The sequence below is a fragment of the Corythoichthys intestinalis genome, chromosome 5, assembly GCF_030265065.1.
Source record: "Corythoichthys intestinalis isolate RoL2023-P3 chromosome 5, ASM3026506v1, whole genome shotgun sequence".
NCBI lineage: Eukaryota > Metazoa > Chordata > Actinopteri > Syngnathiformes > Syngnathidae > Corythoichthys > Corythoichthys intestinalis.
Genome location: NC_080399.1, coordinates 53113618 through 53136792, shown reverse-complemented (window position 1 = coordinate 53136792; position 23175 = coordinate 53113618). Strand labels below are relative to the sequence as shown.

At 38.4% G+C, this 23175-nt stretch overlaps 2 protein-coding genes across 2 annotated transcripts in view; both read right to left on the bottom strand.

Annotated features, from left to right (window-relative positions):
• The window catches only part of ano10b (anoctamin 10b), a 39707-nt gene extending 26419 nt beyond the window's left edge, over positions 1–13288 (bottom strand). Inside the window, exons 1-4 of the mRNA XM_057836355.1 lie at positions 13154–13288; positions 12981–13069; positions 4578–4822; positions 1090–1263 (exon numbers count right to left, since the gene is read on the bottom strand). Coding sequence (XP_057692338.1) covers positions 1090–1263; positions 4578–4815 — 412 coding nt within the window. The 5' untranslated portion in view covers positions 4816–4822; positions 12981–13069; positions 13154–13288. The remainder of the gene's footprint in view (positions 1–1089; positions 1264–4577; positions 4823–12980; positions 13070–13153) is intronic.
• An 8368-nt stretch (positions 13289–21656) lies between these two features.
• Positions 21657–23175, bottom strand: part of fa2h (fatty acid 2-hydroxylase) — an 87565-nt gene continuing 86046 nt past the window's right edge. The window contains exon 7 of the mRNA XM_057836320.1: positions 21657–23012. Within this exon, the coding sequence (XP_057692303.1) occupies positions 22939–23012 (74 nt within the window). The 3' untranslated portion in view covers positions 21657–22938. The remainder of the gene's footprint in view (positions 23013–23175) is intronic.

Here is a 23175-nt window from a genome sequence, read left to right as displayed (position 1 = left end):
GTCGCCTACAGAAAGCAGTGTGAATATTGAACAAAAAATGTACTTCATATACAAAAATATGTTACATAACATAAGCGAATTAAGTACGTAGTGGTGCTGTGAGATCCAAATTTAATATTTTGTCTGACTCCCATGGGCTTGAAGGACTGCATCCATGCGGTTCGGCAAGGATTCATACAATTTATTGATGAAGTCATTGGGAACATCAAAGAAAGCAGTCTTGCATGCCTCCCAGAGTTCATCAACATTCTTGGGTTTCGTCTTCCATGCTTCCTCTTTCATCCTGTTCATGTCTGGTGACTGGGCTGGCCAGTCCTGGAGGATCTTGATCTTCTTTGCCTTGAGGAACTTTGAGGTAGAGATTGAAGTATGTGATGGAGCACCATCCTGCTGCAGAATTTGTCCCTTTTTATGGTTAGGAATGTAAGAGGCAGCTAAGATTTGTTGATATTTCAGACTTTTTATGTTGCCTTCCACCCTGCAGATATCTCGCACACCGTCATACTGGATGTAACCCCAGACCAAGATTTTGCCACCACCAAACTTCAATGTTGCAAAAGGTGGATTTTTCAGATTAATCTTCCATTGAATTACACCACAGTCGCCGCAAATATTGCAGGAGACCTACTGGAGCCCACATGGATCTGAGATTCACTCAGAAAACAGTGAATTTGGATCTCACAGCACCACTGCTTAATTCGCTGATGTTATGTAACATATTTTTGTACGTAAAGTACATTTTTTGTTCAATTTTCACATTACTTTCTGTAGGCGACAAAACTTTTGTCGTGCCAAAATTTGACCTTTATGTTTTCATTAAATGATAAATCTTTTTTCAGTGAAACAAATATATTTCTGTACATTCATCATCATTTGGGAGGGTCTTAGCTTTCATATGAGCCATTTCTGAAACCAATTAAATAATTAAAAGTCAGGATATTAGCAATTGTTTCTACAAAATGGATAAGCAACAAGACTTTTGTCAGGGACTGTACATTTTAAATAAACATCCAAATTCATTGGGATTTGAATATTACTATCAACTGTCATCATTTCTAAAGTCTTACATTTGTCATTCCATTTGTGTACCTGAGTGTCTAAAGTTGTCTCTGTCGTCATATGAGAACGTCTCCATTTCGCCATTGTTATATGTCTTACAGAGACCCAACTCCTCGGTTGCTTGTAGCAATGTGCATCTGGGGGCCGAGACCATGATTATGTCACCTGTTACATCCTCACCTGGATGGGCCAGTAATGCTGCACCTGGGGGAAATGACAGCAGTTATTCACACTCCATTTTGGAAAGAAATGCTCAAATGACAGAGCTTATTTTTGTGGCAAAGAGTTACTCGAGCTCCTCTGTGGGAAAAACAAAAAATTAATATGCGGAAATACCATTACGCCATTAAAAACGTTACTTTTTTTTTTTTTTTTTTTTTTTACTGTCATCTTCAGTTGTTTGACATGGAGAATGGAAATCTGAGTGTCTGGTTGGTCTGAACTGTTTTAATGTTTCACATTTGGAGTATGACATACTCCCATTGTGATCATTCAACATACCTTGTTTATTAATACAAAGCAGCGGACAGGAAGGTGTTATGGGGGAACGGAAGAAAAGAAGGAGAGAGAGAGAGAGAGAGAGAGAGAGAGAGAGAGAGAGAGAGACAGAAGAAACACAAACAACAACAAGAAATAAAGTGGGTCAAATAAGTATTTAGTCAACCACTATTTGTGCAAGTTCTCCCACTTGAAAATATTAGAGCGCCCTGTAATTGTCAACATGGGTGAACCTCAACCATGAGAGAAAGAATGTGGAAAAATAACCCAGAAGATCACAGTTTGATTTTTAAAGAATATATTTGCAAATCATGGTGGAAAATAAGTATTTGGTCAATACCAAAAGTTCATCTCAACACTTTGTTATTCACCCTTTGTTGGCAATAACGGAGGACAAACGTTTTCTGTAACTGTTCACAAGCTTCTCACACAGTGTTGCTGGTATTTTAGCCCATTCCTCCATGCAGATCTCCTCTAGAGCAGTGATGTTTCTGGGCTGTCGTTGGGCAACACGGACTTTCAACTCCCTCCACAGATTTTCTATGGGGTTGAGATCTGGAGACTGGCTAGGCCACTGCAGGACCTTGAAATGCTTCTTACGAAGCAACTCCTTTGTTGCCCTGGCTGTGTGTTTGGGATCAATGTCATGCTGAAAGACTCAGCCACGTCTCATCTTCAATGCCCTTGCTGATGGAAGGAGATTTTCACTCAAAATCTCTTGATACATGGCCCCATTCATTCTTTCTTTTACACAGATCAGTCGTCCTGGTCCCTTTGCAGAAAAACAGCTCCAAAGCATGATGTTTCCACCTCCATGCTTCACAGTGGGTATGGTGTTCTTCGGATGCAATCCAGTATTCTTTCTCCTCCAAACACGAGAACCTGTGTTTCTACCAAAAAGTTCTATTTTGGTTTTATCTGATCATAACACATTCTCCTAGTCCTCTTCTGGATCATCCAAATGCTCTCTAGCGAACCGCAGACGGGCCTGGACGTGTACTGGCTTCAGCATGGGGACAAGCCTGGCAGTGCAGGATTTGAGTCCCTGGTGTCGATTGTGTTACTGATAGAAGCCTTTGTTACTGTGGTCCCAGCTCTCTGTAGGTCATTCATTAGGTCCCCCAGTGTGGTTCTGGGATTTTTGCTCACCGTTCTTGTTATCATTTTGACGCCACGGGGTGAGATCTTGCATGGAGCCCCAGCTCGAGGGAGATTATTAGTGGTCTTGTACGTGTTCCATTTTCTAATAATTGCTCCCACAGTTGATTTCTTTACACCAAGCGAAGAGTGAAGAGTTACAGAAAACGTTTGGCCTCCGTTATTGCCAACAAAGGGTACATAACAAAGTATTGGGATGAACTTTTAGTATTGACCAAATAGTTATTTTCCACAATAATTTGCAAATAGATTCTTTAAAAATCAAACTGTCAGGAAATGCTGGGCAGGCGTGTGTGTGTGGACCCAAACGCAGGAAACAAAAATGCAAGGCAGGAGGCAGATGGAGATGAACTAAAAAAAAAAACCTTTTAATTATAACTAACCAAAGGCACAAAGTACAAACAAAAGGACTGTGGATCAAAAAGGCAAGGTTCAAACAAAACTTACTTTACCGGAGGGACTAATACACAAGGGCTTGGAAAGGACTTCAACTTGGACGCAGACACTGACATTGACATAGACAATGACGCAACAAGGAGTGACACGAAACTGGGTCATTATATACGCAGACAAGGGGTAACGAGACGAGGAACAGCTGGGTAACACAGGTGGATGCAGATTGCAGGATACACTGGGAAAACACACACAGGTGAGAGCAATGGGTAATCACAGGGACAAGTCACACAAGGAGAAACCAAACACAAAACCTAACACAAACAATGTGATTTTCTGTTTTTTTTTTCCACATTCTGTCTCTCATGGTTGAGGTTTACCCATGTTGACAATTACAGGCCTCTCTAATCTTTTCAAGTAGGAGAACTTGCACAATTGGTGGTTGACTAAGTACTTATTTGCCCCACTGTACCTGTACATTGAACACCTACACTAACTATGAATAGGTGCTATCGTCAGCTAGATGTATTTCCGGTTGACACCATGAAGGAGGCCTGATAACCAGGGAAAGAGAGAAGAGGAGGTCTAGAAGATAAGTGTTTGGGAGGGGTGGAGTGTACACAAATCAGCCCTGTGATCTACAACCCAGTAATCATGTGAATCCCTTGCGAGAGTGAGTTTGTTGGCAACCCACTCTACGCCGCCCCCTAATTCTGGCACCGAGGTCCTCCACCCGAGCGCGCCCAATTATGTCCAGCCATGCACGAATCCCATCAAACATGCGATAGCCACGCAGACAAGCTTCCCCAGGGCAACATGTGAACTATGTTATAGAATGTATTATGTAATAACATGTAGAACATGAATAGTAACTAATTTCTTTTACAATAAGGCAACTGAGTTACTAACGCAATTACTTTTTGGGTAATTTGTAACGATAACTAATTATTTTTTAATGCTTCTGACATGTCTTATCTCATTTGTTTATTTTGTACCATAACACGAACCATGAAATACAGTAATTTGCTTTTAAATGTCATTAAATATTCCCATGCTGACAATGTCGCAATAAAAAAGACATCACACAGTTCAAATGAAAATTAAGATGTTGGAGATGATGCTGAAAAGTCTTAAGAAGGCCTCCAATGGTCAGGATGACATATACAAACATAAAGAAACAAGGATTTATGTTTGTGTATGTTTTTGGAATCTGCATGAAATATCCTGAAAAAGGTCACTCAAGCCCTTGGAAAATATGCAAGTTCGACATAGAAGAGTCATGGCTTGGATTGAACCTCTGACCTCAGAATAAGGAAAGGATGTGTAAATTACTGTGCCATCTCATTACATTACAATGAATCTTAAAAATGTCAATCGGTCCCTTCCTTTGCCTCTTGGCTATGAAAATTTGTATCAAATTCTGTTAAGCTATGCACGAAAAGCTCAAGTGCAAGGGTATGCGGTCTCACCTCCGTCTTTCTGAGGAGCTCCAATCAATCTGATGAGCCATCTTTTGGTCTCAGGACGAACCGTCTCACCAAGTTTCACCAGAACCAGAGGCTCAACCCGTTCGGACACGCAGCAAGGACAGCTGACTTTTGTCCATCCGGCTCCTGTCATCATACCTCCGGGTGCGTTGTCATTTGGTGGCTTCTCTGGGTGGCTCTCGATGATACCACCACCTTCATCAGGTCCTGCCTTACTCATGATGGCACTGAGCGGAAAAGAGTTTGTATGGAGGAGTAGGGGTGGAGTGGCACAGGGAACACAGCAAAAAAAAATTACTTTTGGACTTTTTATTAGTTTATATTGATATACAATAGTGGCAGGAAAAGTTTTGCAGGCCATTGCATACTTGAATGTGAGACTTATGGGAACATAAAGAAATGCAAATGTTTGAGCAACCTGGGTATGCTGCAACTTTTTCTACGACTTTTACTGAATTTTCAAGACTGAAAAAATAATTTCATTTTCCTGCTGTTTTTTATTTTTTTTAATTTATGTTGGTTTTTAATCATGTGTGAGAATTTATCTTGAGCGGAAACTAGCTAACTTGATTTTGGAGGAATTTGGTTTTAATTCCGGCTGCCATTCTTTTATGATCAGGGATCAAATTTGACACAGACAGTGTTGCTTGGTTGCATAAAATACTGTACAAATGAAAGCATATATACCACAGCTTTACATAACTTTACCTTTACTATTGGATTTGATTTGTATTAAATTGATGATTTTCTGTATGCAAACTTTGGGAGAAAAGGTTTGGAAACCCCAAATGAAAAACAGTAACTTTGGCACTTAATAATCTGAATTGCAAATACAACCAGGAACTGAAGAAAAGTATTTGCACCCCTGCAATTCTGTCAGATAATGCTCAATTTCGCTCAGAAAATGATTGCATTAAAAAAACATGCTTTGTTAGTAATATCTTGCAATGAAAAAAACAAAAAAGAGAATGAAAAAAAAAATTATTATCATTTAACACAAAACTCGCCGGACAAAAGCATTGGCACCCTCAGCCTAATACTTTGTAGCACAACCTTTAGACAAAATATCTGCGAACACCCGCTTCCGGTATCCATCAATGAGTTTGTAACAATGCTCTGCTGGAATTTTAGACAATTCTTTGGCCAACTGCTCCAGGCCTCTGAGATTTGAAGGGTCCCTTCTCCAAACTGCCATTTTCAGATCTCTCCACAGGTGCTCAATGGGATTCAGGTCTGGACTCATTGCTGGCCACTTTAGAAGTCTCTAGTGCTTTCTCTCAAACCCTTTTCTAGTGCTTTTTGAAGTATGTTTTGGGTCATTGTCCTGCAAGAAACATGACCTCTGAGGGAGATCCAGCTTTCTCACACTGGGCCCTACATTATGCTGCAAATTTTGTTGGTAGTCTTCAGACTTCATAATGCCATGCACAAGGTCAAGCAGTCCAGTACTGGAAGCAGCAGAGCAACCCCCAAAACATCACGGAACCTCCACCATGTTTGACCGTGTTCTTTTCTTTGAAGGCCTGTTTTTTCCCCCCTGTAAACTCTATGTTGATGCGTTTTCACAAAAAGCTCTACTTTTTTCTCATCTGACCAGAGAACATCCTTTCAAAACATTTTTGGCTTTCTCAGGTAAGTTTTGGCAAACTCCAGCCTGGCTTTTTTACGTCTCTGGGTCAGAAGTGGGGTCTTCCTGGGTATCCTACCATACAATCCCTTTTCATTCAGACGCTGACGGATAGTACGGGTTGACACTGTTGTACCCTCGGACTGCAGGACAGCTTGAACATGTTTGAATGTTAGTCGAGGTTCTTTATCCACCATCCGCACAATCTTTCGTTGAAATCTCTCGTCAATTTTTCTTTTCCATCCACATTTAGGGAGGTTAGCCACAGTGCTGTGGGCTTTACACTTATCGATGACACTGCGCACGGTAGACACAGGAACATTCAGGTCTTTGGAGATGGACTTGTGGCCTTAAGATTGCCCATGCTTCACCATCAATGGGGACAATACTTTCAAAATCCTGGGGGTGCACATTTCTGATGACCTCTCCTGGTTTGCCAACACCAGAGCAGTGGTAGGAGAGGCCCAGCAGCGACTCCACTTCTTGAGAGTGCTCAAAAGAAACCACCTGGAGCAGAAGCTGCTGGTGTCCTTCTATAGAGCTGCTGTGGAAAGCATACTGACATATTGCATCACGGTGTGGTATGTTGAGTGCACAGCAACAGACCGGAGAGCCCTACAGAGAGTCATCAACACAGCCCAGAAGATCATCGGCTGCCCTCTGCCAAGTCTTGAGGACATTGCCTGCACCCGCTACCACAGAAGAGCTGTTAACATTATTAAGGACCCTTCTCATCCCATTCCACCACCTCTTTGACCTGCTGCACTCCAGCAGATGCTACAGGTCCCACAAAACATGGACTAACAGGCTGAGAGACAGCTTCTTTCCCAGGGCCATTACTACCTTAAACACAACAAAACTATGAACTCCTAAGAAACACTTTTTAACTGGGTTAAATCGTGAAGCTGCACATTACTTGGACCACTCTTATTTATAGAATGTTTTTTCTCTAAAATCTATATTGTATTCTTTGCACAAATGAATCTGCTAACATTAGAACAGCATTGCACTCTTTCCGTCATGTACATTTCAGTCAAAGTAAGCTATAATTATGCACTTATAGCTCCAGACAATATATTTTTCTATTTATTTATCTAATACATATGTTTATACTGGAGTGCCATGCCCAACTTTGTTGTTCACAATGTTCTGTTGTTGACAATGACAATAAAGACCTATTCTATTCTATTCTATTCTATTCAATGGTTCCTCACATTTTTGCTTCTCAAGTCCTCAGACAGTTCTTTGGTCTTTTCTTTTCTCCATCCTCAATGTGGTACACACAAGGACACAGTACAGAGGGTGAGTCAACTTTAATCCATTTTAACTGGCTGCAAGTGAGATTTAGTTATTGCCACCACCTGTTATGTGCCACAGGTAAGTAACAGGTGATGTTAATTACACAAATTAGAGAAGCATCACATAATTTTTTTTAAAATGGTGGCAATACTTTTGTCCAGCCCATTTTTGGAGTTTTGTGTAAAATGATAATGATTTAATTTTTTCCCCATTCTCTTCTGTGTTTTTCCATTGCAAGCAAAATAAATGAACGAAGCCTTTGTAATTGCAATCAATTTCTGGGAGAAATTGAGCATTATCTGACAGAATTGCAAGGGTGCCAATATTTTTGGCCAGCAGTGTAATTACTGTATTTTTCAGACTAAAGGTCATTTAAAAATGGTGGCGCTTAACGATCTCAAACTTATTTTTCTGGATTTTAGTTCTCCAGTAAAGTGTTCAATACACCCATTCATCATTCATCAAATCCATAAATAAAACAATGTGACAATGACAATATGTAAATAATAAATATATGTAATAAATAAAACAATCATTACAAAGTTAAAAGATTAAGAACAAGTGATAACTTCAATACACTGATGCGCCTAGTGTGTAAAAATAACCTCACTCGCTGATGGTGCGCCTTATAGACCGAAATATACGGTACGCATAATAACACAGTCCACATCAACAGCATGTACTGTATTGTCCATAACCTGAAAAAGAGTTTTTGTTGAGTAAAATAAAATGATCTGTCTTTTCAGCCAATGTCAGAGTGTCTCTTGCACACATGGTGCTTTGTGTAAAATACATATATATCGATACCTTCTTAACATAATAGATATTTTGTGGGATTTTTCAGGAAACACGAAAACTGAACCATTTTTAAAATTGTATGTCTTTACAAAACATTTTAATCATTTTTGTAACAAAAAAATGACATGTTATTATTTTAAGGTGACAATATGTTAATGTTAACATTTGCATTTCAGCAACACATCATTTGAGTTCCAGTTTAACTTGTTAGCTGCTTCAATATTGGCAAAAGACTTATTTTATTTTTATACTGTACTTCAAATGCACTAACTGGTAACTCAATTTAACAAAGTTAAACGTTTCAGTTTTCAAACAACAAACAACGGCGCCGACATCCACAGACTGTTAACCTTTACTGTATGTTACATGATGTCGCACAAATGTGAATTTTTATTTTTTAATTGCATATTACACTCCTTTATTTATGTGCTATGCATCCTAAGTAATATCCAGTCAGAATTGTCATGTTTTAAAACATGAATGAAAATTTCAAAAAGTTTTGAAGACCTCGAGAAAAAAAGCATCCTGTATAATATCCAGTCAGAATTTTCATAACAAAACATGAATGAAAATGCTATTTTTCAAAAACGTTTCATAGACCTAGAAAATTCTTTTTCAATTTTCTTAACTTTTCTAGTTTATTTCATGACCGTATCAACCATGGGATTGTGCAAATACGTGACTGTCTGGTTGTTTATAGTCCTGTGACCAACCAATGAATGTCCATTGTTGCACATTTGTCCTCATGATCCAAATATTCAGCAACACATCAGTATTTATTTGGCGATTTATCATCACAGAAGATTAACTCTCTTGACATGATCACATTTGTAAAACCTCACTCTTACAGTGATTTACAGAAAAATGTGCAATTTTCATTTTGTCATCAAATGTTGCTTGTGTGAAAATCCACCAAAAACACTAAGTGAAATGACCCACCACCACATGTTTTGCTTAAGGATGTTCCAAAGGTTAGGATTGACATCACTCCCTTAATGTTTTGGTTTATTTTCTCAGTCTTAAAAATTGAAACTAAAGTTTTTAAACCTGATTGGATTTTATAGGTTTGTTTTTGGGGTTGTAGCAGTGGTGGAATGTAACGAGGTAAAAGTACTTTGTTACTCCACCTAAGTACATTTTTGTTTATCTCTACTTGAGTACAAATATGGAAAGGTACTTTTTAGTTTTAGTTCACTACATTTTACAGCACGTACTGGATCTGTACCTTTTACTCCACTACTTTTCAAATGGCCGTCCGCGTTACACGTTACTTTTGTTTGTTTTCTTTTTTTATCATTGTAAATGGATCGTTTCGTTTACATGCTTCCGGCGCAATCGATAAGCCCTGTGCAATGCTCTGCTGGAATTTCAGCAGCTGCCTCTAGTGCAGGGGTTTTCAACCCAGTCCTCAAGGCACACTGTGGGTCCTGGTTTTTGTTCCAGCCGATCCAGCAGAGACAGTTGAACCAATGAGGCTTCTGCTAAAACAAGCCACACCTGACTGCAATCAACTGATTGCACTTGTAAAACACCAGATTGGGGAAAAAGTGTTGTCATCTTGTTTGGTAAGAATGAAATCCTGCACCCACAGTGTGCCTTAGTGGAATAGGTTGGGAACCCCTGCTCTAGTGTAATTGAGCACTGCAGGCAGCAACACGAGTACAAGATTAGGCTGGTGAACAAGATATTGACCAATAAAAACCAACAATAAGAGCAGCGTACTGTATACTCCTGTACAGTAGGTGATGGTATGCACCTTATAGTTGCTTGCAATCTGCCACTGAGCTAGGTTTTGGAGTTTTGGAGCTTGTTAGGCTTCTGTTAACAGTAAAATCAATTTTATTGCTTGTTTTTCCATTTTGCACAGTTTTAAATAAAACTGAGCAGTCAATGAATTTCCTGGTACTTTCTTTGGATATTGACTCTGATCTCTGCATGTATATATTTATGTACATTAAAGAAGTATAATATAATATAAACAGTATGTATGTATATGTACCCCTCTTTAAAATAAACTGCTGTATTTTAAGCCAAAAGAACTGTTGTGTTTGATAGAACAATATGTCTATATGCTGCCATAGCAGATTCATGGCGCATTAAGCCGCCAAACTATTTTTAATTTGTCCGTTTTACCCTGGTAACCCCCATTTACAGACGTCGTGCAACCGCTTTTGTTTCAACCCAGCCATAAAAAGAAGGTAAGTAATTATATTTGTCATTCAAAATGTCTGTCATTTTTAGCTCAGAATCATTAATACATGTCTAATATTTAGTTTAAAAAAAACGTATGAAAAAAATTATTCACTCGCATATTTTAAACTTTTAAACAAATTAGATCACAATGAAAAAAACGGGGTCTGTAAATAAGTCACAGATATCTACCTTATAACTACCGCTTAATTGTATTTTGTTTTTGTTACTGTCGCATTTTCTCCGATATGTTAGGTGATAAATAATCGATCCAAACAAAGAAAATTTGAAAAATAAAAACGTTTAAAAAGGTAAATATATGAAAAAGAACATCTCCACTACTCCTTGATGTCTAGGATTTCTGCATCGCGGCCCTTGTTATATTATCATGTTTCACCCATAAAATCTCCCCCAAATCCGTCTGTGGCCATTCACAGCTGTGTCTTGGCATTCGGTGATACATGCTAAATGGAGTTTATGGATCGAAACAAGGTAAGTGTGCGATAATATCTCGTTAAAATCATGGCGTCTTTAATTATGCTCTTTCATGCTCTCACCTCCATTTAAGGTTTCACTGTTAAAAAAAAAAAAAAAAAAATTAAATGCAAAATTAAATGCCCTGCGGTTCAAAATTTTTCTTCCCCCAGAAAATCGAGATTTTAAGCTTTTAAGCGGACAATTTTGAAATTTGGCCAAATTGTGGGTCTCAGCGCAGAACTTCAAGTCACCTGAGTGTTTTTCGCCATATGTATATGTATACTTATATATTTATATAAATATTATATTTTGGCATCGAGAGAAAAATACTTTTCAACTTCAACGTGAGTATTTTTTTCTTAGATACTAAGTTAAAAAAAAGTGAGTACTACATCCATTACTGGGTTGTTATTTGCATTAGTGAATAACTGCATTGCATATATATTAAATATTGTTTATTAAAAATTGGGAATCAGAGTGTAACTTACAATTGGTGTTAACTAAGTTTCCTCGGGAGCCTTATTTGGGAGTTGTTGCCTTTCTAGCTGACTTTGCGAGCGACAGCATTACACCCTGTATTGATATTGGTCAACGGCAGGGCAGTCTTGTACAAATGTGAGTTTTCAAAGTAGGAGCACAGGTTTTATTTGTACAAAACCTACAGTAAAATAGTAAAACAACAATAGTAAAAAGTAAAATACAAAGTAGAAGTTTTGGAAATGTATGAGAAATCTCCTCGACAGCATGCTCTCATTCCACTCCTGAATTAACAACACTACCAGGTCAGCCTACTTCCACCTTTGTAGTATCTCTCGTCTCCTTCCTTCTCTCACCCCTCACACCGCTGCCACTCTTGTTTGCAGTCTAGTCACCTCCCAGATTTATTATTGTAATTCACTGCTCTACAGTATCCCAAACAAATTTCCCTCCAGAAACTGCAGCTCCTCCAAAAGTCAGCAGCACGCCTCATCACTCGAACCACACCACCCACCACATCAATCTCATCCTCCGATAACTCCACTGGCTCCCAATCGAACAAAGAATTATTCCCCTCATCACGTTCAAAGCACTTCACGGCCTGGCCATATCTACGCTCCCACTTTTCAAATCCAGACTCAAAACATACATGCTCAATCTTTCTTACCAACCTTGATCCTTAGCTCTGTTCTGTCTCGACCTCTTAATTTTCTATTACTCTTATTCTACTTTTAATTTGCGCTTGTTCATATTGTTTATCCCTTGTACAGTGTCCTTGAGTGTTTTAAAAGATGATTGAAATAAAATGTATTATTATTATTATTATCATCATTATTATTATTATTATAAAATTGGCATATTCAAAAAAATAACCAGGGAAGTGTGTAGAAGATATTACAAATCGTTAAGCAGATCTACATGACGTGGAATACAAAACAAGATATTGTCTGATCAATATATGCATTGTTGAGAATACTGGCATCAACACTTTGATTGAAATTGCCACAGTTTGGCTTCTATGCTTCAAGAGAAAACTATGCAATCATATGACTGATGGTGGTCCCACCTCTAGTGGTTATGACATGATAATTGTGTCACTTATGTCCCGCTGTGAAACAAATATTAGCCCAAGCAGTCAGTGTGATGCACTGCATGGAGTATTACACTGCCATAATGGTAAGAAATACAAAATTTTGCTGTAAATCACTGATTATGTCAACATATGAAGGATTTTTTATACTTTACTAATGCTCATATGGTGCAGTAACAACCTAATGTTGTGTCTATAGTATATTACATGATAATAACACAGTAACAAAACTTGGAGATTTTATTTTGAGGCCAAATGTGCAGCACTTTGCAGGAAGCTGTTTTGGTAGACATGAAACTATCCAGTGCTGCATTGAAAGACTGACAGGATGAAAAAATTGCAGTAGCAATGCCTTCAGCTCGACTCAGGAGGAAGAGAAAGTGACGTGGAAAAGTGACAAAGAGGGATGAATTAGGAAATACAACACCTGGCAGGGGCTGGATGATGAGCGTCTGGTCTCCAGTTCTCCAAAAGGCCTCAGCAGGCCCACCACACCACACCACACCACACCCCCTTCTGTTGCAGAACAGGAAGAAAGCTTCATAGAGTTAGCTTTGTTGAATACACAGCAAAAATAACACCATCTGACTCTGCACTCACTCAGTCCGCAGAGTTCTCGCCGCTTTCTGGCTATGTGTGAGTGCATGTATGGCAGGAATGCAGAGGAACTTCCCCGGACTGCAGGGTGTGGAGGCTTGTTTGGTTTATAGTCAGGCCCCTCCTTCAGGCTTGCTTGCCACCACTGCTGCTGTTGTTAAGTCCCTGGGTCCTACTGCTCTACCCGCCTCTTTGAGTCTGATTGGTTAGCATCACACTGTCATTCTGTTTCTTTCGCTCTCCTATATCGCTGTCATTTTGGGGTGTAGACAAGGGCGTAGGTTTGGTCTCAACAATGGTAGGGACAATATAACTGCATAACCTGCATGTACACTTTTTGCTGGGGGTGGGACATTAATAAGACCAAACAGATTACACTTTAATGTTATGCTATGACTCTGTTACATGTTATGACTTTGATGCAGGTCGGACTTCCACTTGGAAAATTAGTGTTCCCCAACTCTACAACATTGACGTGGCTGCTGCTGCTGGCCGAAAGAATTTCTAATATCCCTCCTCTCTGAAGGGGGCTTAGGAGGTGGCATGTTTTTGACATGTTGCATTTCTATCGGGGCTGTGAGTGCGTGTATGTGTGGGGTGGGTCTCGGCATCAGCCAATCAAACATGTGTTTGAGGGAATAAAATGAATTGGCACATTCAGCAAGTGAAAAGGGGTAAATGTAAGTCGGAACATAATGAAAATAATTCACTTAGTAATGGTAGGGTCAATTCTATCCCTAAAACATATAGGAAGACAATCGAAATTATCTATAAAACTGGAGTTATTATATAATGCAAATCAAATTACTTAAAAGTTGGTGGAGACAATTCGAGCATCCTGAAAAGTTGGCAGTGTAATGTCTCAACAGTCTCTATGCAAACCTACACCATTGGGTGTAGATTACTTCTTCTAAAAAAATTTTACATAAAGTGCCATTTTAAAAAGTAATTGCCTCTTCAAGTACCACAATATTGAATAACATTCAATTACAGAAGTACAGTAGGACCAAGTTTTGATCAAAAATGAGATACAGATTAAACTCATAAAATGCTATTTCAAGATGTCATTTTCAACTAGAAAGTCCAAAGTTTACGTAGAAAAAGAATAAAATTACTCATAAGTCCCTTCAGGCAAATCTGAACACCTTATGTGTGTGAAAGCAATTTCCCGGATCGACTGACACAGAGATGACGCAGACGTTTACTGAGTCGCGTCTTCGTATAATGTCCGGAACTTTCCCGGGAAGTGATACGTGTGAAAGCAGGCTGATGACGTAAATATCATGGCGGGCTGATCGTCATTTCCTCTCTCTTCGCAGTAAGATGAAAAGTGGTAAACAAAAATCGCAATTATCAACATGGTAAACTGGAAATAGCAAAATTAAACTGAAAACATAGCAAAATTAAATTGCAACTGGATCGTAAAACCGATGAAGAGAGCCCATCGTCCATATTTGGAAATGCGTGGATTATTTTGTTGCCGATGCCGACCAAAAATGACATAATGTCTGGGTTATAAAATCACGCCAACCGCCCGCACCGCACAGAGAGCACCGAGTCGGCAACACGGGACTGTGAATGTGAAGTGAATGTGAAGTCTGTGAATGTGTCCGACCCACGTTATTCCCGGGATATCTCCCCATGTCTGAAAATCATGACACGATCAAATCCCGTGTCACCTGACATTTACTGGGATATAAGTCTGAAAGGGGCTATACAGTGATATTAATAAGGCATAAATTGTGATATTGTGAGAAAAACACCACGTCTCTAAAATTATCCGAGATTAAAGCGCAAAGAGGGAAAAAAAGTTGATTGCAACTAAAAATAACATTTCACAGGAAAAACATTTGAAGTTCAATACAATACGATAACAATCTAACAACAGTAGTTACGGAGGAATTAAGTCCAACTGTTTGAAGCATCATTGGGGAAAAAGTTAAAAATGTTTGCATATAAGTTCCACAGTAAAAAAGTGTCAAAACAAGCCATTACATTAAATGCAAATGCACTGAACTTAAGATTGGTGCGACAGGATAAAAAAAAACAGTCTTAAATAGCATTATCATGTGAATTAGAATCATATTTTGAGGTGACTATACAACAATTTGGCAATGCACAGATGACGAGAAATTTGTCTTTTAATCCGCCGTTTAGCCATGCCTACCATTATAAGGCTCCAGCGTCCCCAGCAGGAGGATGATGTCGGCAGGGTCATGGTTTCACCTGATTTAGAATTCAGCCCATTGAGGTTGGAATTATTTAGAATGGGGAAAATGTGACGAAGAGAGCCGAAAAATTTCATTGTTTCAGTGTCTCTACTCCAATATTTTTACAGGATATTCTTATTATTTTTCCCCAATTGGTAAATAAATGGTATGGGCATGACATAAAACAGTCTTGTGCTTAATGGAATATGAAATAATAAAAATGCATTTATTCAGTACGACATGGCAAAATTACTACATAATGGTCAAAACTGTCGACTTCACCTTTATTGTCGCACCTCCCGAATGATATTTTATGCCACCGTAGTTAGTCAGGCTTTTTTCATTTCCCTGTCCCGGCTTCGGAGAATGTAAACAAACGAATACAGGTAGCTGACATACGAGTGACGGCTTAAATGTTATTTTCGCTTTTCGAAGCTAAAAATCATACAAAACTAGCCCGGATCATATCACACAGTGGCAGGGTTGTCGATTGTCTTCGACGATCGGCAACCCCCTCAGGCGGTGAGCAAGTTATAGCTAGTTCCCCTGCTACGGACAGGAGAGTAATTGCTGTATTCGCGGCCATTTTTAACGCAAAGTTGCAATTTCTGATGGGGTTGAAAATTTGACAGAACACCGGGCACACGAAGAGGGCAATAAACCGAGTATAGAGGAGGGTGCATACAAGCCGCATGTCGTCAGCTGAGTGGCATTTTCGGTGCACAATCAGCCACAAACTGCAAGCCACCTCCATATTAAAACGTGTGCCATGATCCCAGTATTTGACATAATACAAAATATGAGGTTTACTCACTTCCTTGTCCCATGGTCCCACAGCAGTAGGGCTTGTTTTGGCCAATATCCGCGTTGAACGGGAACCGTTTGAAACCCAAAAAGGCTCACATGCCTGAATCAGCTGAATCGGCAGTCCGTCTGCATGCTATAAAACAATGCTGTATTGTGAGATGCTGACTCGGGTGACGTCACATTCGCATTCATCCTAAACCCGAGACTAAAGCCCGAAGTCACTCATTTTCATCTCGCGCTATTCAAAAATTGAATATATCAAATGATCGTGTCCAAGCGGTCCATTTCATTCAGGAGCATAAAACACGGCGTGAAATATGAAATAAACATGCTTTTTGCTGTCATACGCACTTTAAAAGTTCAATACAACTGAACTTTACCTACTCTTTACGTTACTCATTTGCATGCCACAGGAGAAAGTAATATTCGTACAATTCTTTGAGAATCACTGATAAAGATCACTCTTTGGGTTATAAGTGTGAAAACAAGATGATCGATAGTAATGTCTGGTGAATTGTTTTATATATTTTGTATGTTGTCATAAAGGATTTAAAAAACATGGCTCCTTGGCGACTCCCTACATAGGTTAAACGAAGCCCTATCCTAGTATATTTTTGCAAAAAATGTCAGGGTACCCCGAGATGTACGAAAATGTCATCAGACGCAATATCCTAAAATAGACAGTAAGGGAGTTATTTTTGGGAATGTTTAATTTTGGCCTATTTTTTCACATTTTCAGAGCTTATATAACGCCACCTACAGGCACAGCGTGGATGAATCAGGAAATTGTTTATTAGCTTTGAGGACATGGTCCACAAGTAAATTAAAACATCATGAATCATAAGAATGGTGGCCTAAAGACACCTTTAAGACAATTTATTTTAAACATTAACAGGGTCTCTGCAGGTTTCAACAGGCCAATTTTAAGACATTTTAATACTATTTTTAAAGACCGTATTGTATACAGTTTAAGACCCCTTTCACATTAATACCAGCCCCAAAAAAATTTTTTTTTTAACTTTAAGGAAAATAAGCGGGTAGTACAGGTAGTTCCTCTAGGTTGTTGGTTTTGGCGTCCTCAAAACTCGAAACATTTAAAGGCCAGTCTGAAGTTTTTTCGAAATAAAAATAAATGTTGATAGATTTTTAAAACCTTTCAAAATCTTATTTAAGACCTTTTGTGAGATTTTAGGAGACTTTTTATGGCCTTGAATTCAAAATATTGGATTTAAGACATTTTTAGACTTTTTAAGAACGCGCGGATACCCTGATTAAGCACTACCAACAACTGACAAAAAGTAATTTTGTACTTTTAAATGTAGGCTACTGCGCCAAGTAAGTTGACCAATTGGACTTGACCTTTTAATCCCACGACATTCATCATGCTTTCCACGAGAAATTATGACTTTTGGTCTGAGGGTGTGGCTGTGGCTGATGATGTGTCATAACAAAAACTGTTTGAATTTAAGTCCAGACAGGGGCGCTAGAAGTCACTCACAGCAGGGGTGTTGCGGATCTTATTTTGTTTTTCCCATCGCAAAAAAAACCGTTTCGAGCCAAATTTTTCATGCTCACGCTTTGTCTCCTTTCAAGGCTTGCACAATGGCAGCACACATGCATGCCGGATAGTTTACGTACTACTACTAGGCTACTACAAAGACAGCGTTCTATTTCATCTTTAGTGTGTGTTGTTTTTTTATTATAAATAAAAGCGCCCGTGTATTATATGCAAACTCCAGCAGCTAGACGGCGCAATGACACACAAACACATTTGAAAACTAAAAAGGTCCAGTAAGCCTCGGTTTAACACCCAGTTTTCACAACACTCAATATCCAACAGCGCTCTGCATGGCGGCAGCTAAACCACAACAAAAAACAATAGTATAGCTACAATACAAACTATTTGAAGTTCTCCACAGTCTAAATCTGCAGCAAACCTTTCCTCCCTGGGCACAAAAAAAATGTATCATAATCATCTTCATTTTTGACCTTGAATTAAATTTCAGGAAATGTTGCTGTTTTTGTAAAGAAAAAAATCGCTAATTCGTTTTTGCGCCATGTTAACGCCTCTTCTGTCAACAGTTAACTTTTTCATTCCAATAACTCCTTATTCAACATGACCTGGTGGCAAGCAACGTGTCAGGTAGTGACCGTATTATTAACATGAAAAAAATCTTTTTCAACATATACATTTAATTCCCAAAGTTAAATTCGCTATTTCAATATATATTTCATATTTGAATATGTTTTATTCATTGATTTATTTTTATCAACGACAAAAAAATCTACCAAAAACCCCCAGCACCAGGGGGTGCAAAAGCACACTCAGCACCCATGCCACTGTGTGCATTTGCTCCCAAATTTCACACAATTGATGAGCATTCAGACTTAAAAATAACTATGAAAAAAAAATACATTCTTAGTCGTAATGCTACCTTCTGGCAAAGGGAAATGTCATAGTTTACAGTATATTTTAACATCCTCATGGTAGACGCAGGGGCAGATCTTGGGGGGGGGGGGGGTCTAAATTGGACGTGGGCAATAGGAGGGTCAAACAGAAAGGTAAGATGATGTGCGGAGCTGTAATATATATTTCTGGCTGAACCCCCCTCAGTTTGCCTGGAGGGGCCCACAAAAAAATTTCCACTTGTAACCCCACTCACACACACCCACACACAGACCGGACGATCCTCTTGAAGCGCTCTTTAGTTCTTTAGGACTGTCACATGACTAGGTCAAACACAGTGCCCAGCCGTGCCCTCAAAGAGAGATAGACTTGGCTTAATTTGATCAATGTACTTTTTGCTTTAAGAGAGTGTTAATGTCTCCATGATGTTGAAACACAAAGTCTGTGAGTATTTAGAATGTTTCAGTGGCGATACGGTCTTTTGTCAGAATAAGATTTTTTTGAGGATCTAAATACTGTATACATGAGAATGGATGAATGATACTACCTGCATCTATCAGGCCTGGCAATAAATTCATATTTTTTACCCCTTGGTATTACGGACTGCAGCCGACCGCACACAGGTAACTCATTCACTGCCATTGACAGTTCTGGATATAAAATGCAATTAAACTGAAGGCTGGCTTTGAGTGATGTTTCATTGCCATTGGTGGCATAATGATAGACGGCCAATTGGATTGGACGTCTATCATTATCTTCAATGGCAGCCAATTAGTTAATAAATTTCTGAAAATAAATAAATATATCAATTATCAATTTGGCCCTTGCATTCTTTGATATTTCTGAAAGCGGCGAAAAAAAACTGGACACAAGCACGTGTGTGCTATTACAGGCTGAAAGCTGACCTCTACTAGCTCACTTGGAACCTACAGGCATCTCGCACCCTACAACTACCATTTTTAAATGCGCACTGCTCTCTACTGGCTAACAAGAAAGTCCGCCCATCTCATCAGACATGTATTGAAATGACATTGAAATGTCCTCAGCAAACTGTTTGCGGGCTTTCTTGTATACCGTTTTCAGAAGAGGCTTCCTCCTGGGGTGACAGCCATGCACACCAATTTGATGTAGAGTGCAGCATATGGTCTGAGCACTAACAGGCTATATTTTGATTTATTTTGAGGGGAAAATAAAATAACTCTATTAAATAAGCTGCACACAGACTACTTTTCATTGTGTCAAAGTGTCATTTTGTCAGTGTTGTTCCATGAAAAGATATACTGTACTTAAAATATCTGCAGAAATGCGAGGGGTGTACTCACTTTTGTGATACATTGTAGATGTGAAATGACAGACACAGCGGCGTTAGCAGATGCATAGAGAACTAGAGGCGAAATGATCGACTCGCTGGCGTTAGTAAACAGCCGCCATCTTAAAGCAGTAGACTTCTCAGGAAGGCTCTGTTGTAGAGAACCTTCCTAGCGAACCTAAGTAACTTTTTATCTAAAAGACTCCTAAACTGGCAAAATCTTGAATCTATCTTTAAATGATGAAACAGTTTTAAAACTTTCACATGTCGAAAGTAGACAAAAGGGAACTAATGCAATAACGGGAGCAATTTTAACAACTTTATCGGTTGATTCACAACATAAATGACTTCCAAACCAAGCAAGGTTACTTTTTTTTTTTTTTTTTTTTTTTTTTTGGAATGGAAAAAAAAAACATGAAAGGTCACACCAGTTACTTTGCCAAGTAACTAATTACTCTTACATTCATACTAATTACTCATACATTACTTGAATTACTTTTTGGGAGAAGTAATTTGTAACTGTAATTAATTACTTTTTAAAAGTAATACTAACAACACTATCAATGGTCTACATCTGCAGTTTACTTTTCCTCGCTGGGCACGACTATAAATTATTACAATCATCTTCGTTGTCGACTTTGAATTGAATTTGATAAAATTTCGTTGTTTCAAAAAAAAAAAAAAAAAAACGCTAATTCGTTTTTGCGCCATGTTAACGTCTCCTTTGTCATCAGTTAGTTTTTCTGTTCTAATAGGGCCTTATCCAAGTTGACCTAGTAGCAAACATGGCGTCAGGTTGTGACCATGCTATCAGCAACGACAACAACAAAAAAACTTTTCAACATGTTTTTAATCCCCTAAAATAAAATACGCTTTTGTTACAATATCTTTTATTTATTGATTTATTTAAAAAAAAAAAAAAAAAAAAAAAAAAAAGAAAAGAAAAAATTCTACCAAAACCTTTTTCTCTCCCCAACACCAGGGGGTGCTGCAGCACCCTCAGCACCCCACTAAATTAATGGCATTCAGTGGTAGGAATAGTACTGTACTGTATTTTGATTTCAAAGTTTCCATGTAAACCATGAGCTGATGCATGTAGACCCTGGCATCATTCATATTTAATAATTTCAGTGATTGAATTTTATTTTTGTTATGTGAACAGTAAACTTGAAATTATTACACTATTTGGTTTGAGTGAAATTGTTTGCGTAAAAAACATCAGAAACGTAGACATTTACAAATACAGTATATTTGAATATATAACATAAAACGTGTCGCAATATAAATATTTAGCATAATTTTCTAATTATTTAAAAAACTCTTCTGCCAGAATCAATCTGACCAGATATTTTCATGTTGATTAAATAAAGATTTTTTTTATACTTTATTCCACCAAGTGGGCACCATACTGTATCTGTATAGCATCCATCATTACACACATTATAATAATAATCATCATCATCGCTGTCCAAAAGGGTTACAGAGTAACATATTTGTGTTGGAAATTCATATCAAAGTTTTCTTCATGCATTGGATATTCAGGATATGCTAAAATTTCTAGTACAGTACCAATTTGTCATATGGAGTAAAAATGCTGTTAAATATTTCATTATGAACCTTGCTGACACGAGTGAGATAGACCAATGTCTTTCAGTGACAGCCTCATTATTGGACATTTATTGCCGCACTGAACAAATTTGTAGTACAAAAGTTATTGGTCAACAAATATTGACATTTACCTCTTTAATGGCAAAAATGGTACAAACATGAGGATAATGCGTATGTTATTTTATTTTCCATTTTATGCATATATTACATACGTGTGAGTCTTCAAACCCGTGGACTTTCTTGAAGTATATTTTCTCTTTCTCTTAAAACATATGACTTTTAAACAGTTTGTTCTGCATTCGTTATCAGTGGTGACCAGAAGAGACGATTGAGGCTCCGCCAGCTATCGAGACTTCCTGCTGCCCAGTCAGATGGTCGGTCCATCGTCATCCTCCTGGGAGCAGTGGAGTCATTGCAAGCAGTCGCTGAATGCAGTTTGTTCTCAAATGACCAAATTCAAAATATAAAAATAAGATGAAAACCCCAAAGTCCCCACAGCAGGAAGGCTGACAAGCTGACCTCATTCCCTCACATCACTCTTGCTCTGGCACAAACGTTGACATCATCCATTGTTTTTTTTTTTTTTTTTTTTTTTAACTTTTGGGGAACTGCCTTTGGGGATGATGTAAAGCTGGAGCAATTGAAGGATCTGCTGTACAAAGCATCTTACAAAACATACATTTTTCTTACATTGTTATAGCATTATTATTGGTCAAAGAACAATGTAAATGGAGGGCCTTGAACAGATTTACAAAAATACAGTGCATCTCCATTTATGTTTCCGACATTAATAATACACTTTGTGCTAAAGTGAATAATCTTACTTGCGTTGTGTCCAATCAGATGGACAAATCTTTATCCAGTAACTCATAATTGGGAGAACCCCAGGTAACACATACTTTTGTTTCTCTTCATCCTGCCTTTCACTGCCTGGTTTTCACATTCACACACTTTCTGTCACTTCCTTAATCCTCTTTCCTGCTTTGAGGGAGCCAAAGCCACATTTCATAGGACAGATTAAGAAGGGGACAATTTAGAATCTTTTTAAAATTTTAATTTTCTTTTAAATTTTTGTTGTGCTTATTCATCATTCAAATCACAGTAGGCTTCGGTATTAGATGTGTCAATGTAAACCTGTATTGGATATGTTTTTCATTAACCTCCCAGATAACCCTCACGGCGTTCTAATTTAAAATCAGGTAATCTGACAGGGAAGGTCAATGTGGTTTAAGGTGCAGCAATGGCGTGACCTTTGTTTTGCAACAGCAAGTAAAAGAATATACAAACACACATGGAAAGAGCAGTGAGGATATAAGCTGAAATAATGTGGGTAGATTAGTTGCATAGGAAAAAGATCTAAACTCCATCTTGGCTGGACTGGGTGTCTGATTTGTTGCAGGCATGACAGGGGGGTGCTTGATCAGTACTTTGGGTCTTCAGGAGACCCTCAGGGTTCAAACTTCTCATCAGGAATGACTGTGTTGAAAGGGTGGTCCCAGAATGCGGTGCTGATTCCAAAACCTGGAAAAGGATAATTGGGTCTTTACAGTGCTTCTCAAACTTTTCACACCAAGTATCATCAAAGGGGCCATTTACTTGGTGACTCTCCGAGCATTTAAAAAACTTAAAATTTGCATTTACAGTGGGGCAAATAAGTATTTAGTCAACCACTAAATGTGCGAGT